At 65.4% G+C, this 1,027-nt stretch overlaps 1 protein-coding gene across 1 annotated transcript in view; it reads left to right on the forward strand.

The window, feature by feature from the left end:
• The window catches only part of LOC104617679 (myosin regulatory light chain 2, atrial isoform-like), a gene marked incomplete at its 5' end in the record, with an annotated part of 1,205 nt that extends 326 nt beyond the window's left edge, over nt 1-879 (forward strand). The window contains 3 exon segments of the mRNA XM_010283057.1: nt 123-171; nt 780-833; nt 835-879. Coding sequence (XP_010281359.1) covers nt 123-171; nt 780-833; nt 835-879 — 148 coding nt within the window.
• Between the last annotated feature and the right edge of the window lie 148 nt (nt 880-1,027).

Raw genomic sequence — 1,027 nt, forward strand, 5'->3', positions numbered from 1 at the left:
CTGTGAACAAGGATGAGTGAGCAGGGGCCTGCAGGGACCCCTCAGGGCACCTGGCCGGATCCTGCATCTTCCAGGATGGGGCAGGAGCCGACCCTCGGCTCAGCCATTCCCTCTTCCCACAGGTTTAAGCAACTCCTTCTGACCCAGGCAGATAAGTTCTCCCCAGAGGAGGTGAGGTGGCTCCCGCTGCCATCCCCATCCCCATCCCCCTCCCCTGTGCTGGCCCCTGCCCACCCTGTCCCCTCCCAGTGTCCCTGCATGAGGGGGGACAACAGGACCCTCAGGGGAAGCGTGTGCCCAGGACACGTGGCTCTGCCTGCCCACAGGGAAATGTGGGGAGGGGGACACAGCCCACAGCCCCAGATCCCTGTGGCCCCCCAGAGACCCTGTCCCCAAGGTCCCTGTGTGCCCAACCCATACAGCCCCATCCCTATGATCCCGAACCCCATCCCCGAGGTCCCCAAGATCGCCACATGTCAACCCTGCACAGACCCTGTCCCCAAGATCGCCGTGTGCCTGGCCCCATGCCTGTGATCCAAACCCCAGCCCTGAGGGCCCCAGGTGCCCCACTGGGGCCCTGTCACCAAGATTGCCACGTGTCCCCCCATAGACCTCCGCCGTCGGCGTCAGCAGGGCCCGCTGTGGGGTGCCAGCCCCCCACCCCGCTCCCCCATGTCCCCAAGGTCCCCATGTGTCCCACAAAGTCCTCATCCCTGTGATCCCCATGTGGCACCCCGCAGGGACCCGTCCCAGCCCCCCGGGCGCGTGTCCCCACGCAGGTGGAGCAGATGTTCGCGGTGACGCCCGTCGATGTCTCAGGGAACATTGACTTAGAAGTCGCTGTGCTACGTCATCACCCACGGGGACGAGAAGGACTGAAGGGACAGCAGGTCCCCTGCCCCCGCCGCTCGCTCCGGCCAAATAAACCACAAAATGAGAGGATCTCATCTGTCCATCCGTCTGTCCATCCACAGCAGCCCCGGGGAGGGAGGCAGCTCCCTTCAGCCAGGGCTTCGGCTCCCCGTGT

Source organism: Phaethon lepturus, unplaced genomic scaffold (assembly GCF_000687285.1).
Source record: "Phaethon lepturus isolate BGI_N335 unplaced genomic scaffold, ASM68728v1 scaffold48242, whole genome shotgun sequence".
Lineage (NCBI taxonomy): Eukaryota > Metazoa > Chordata > Aves > Phaethontiformes > Phaethontidae > Phaethon > Phaethon lepturus.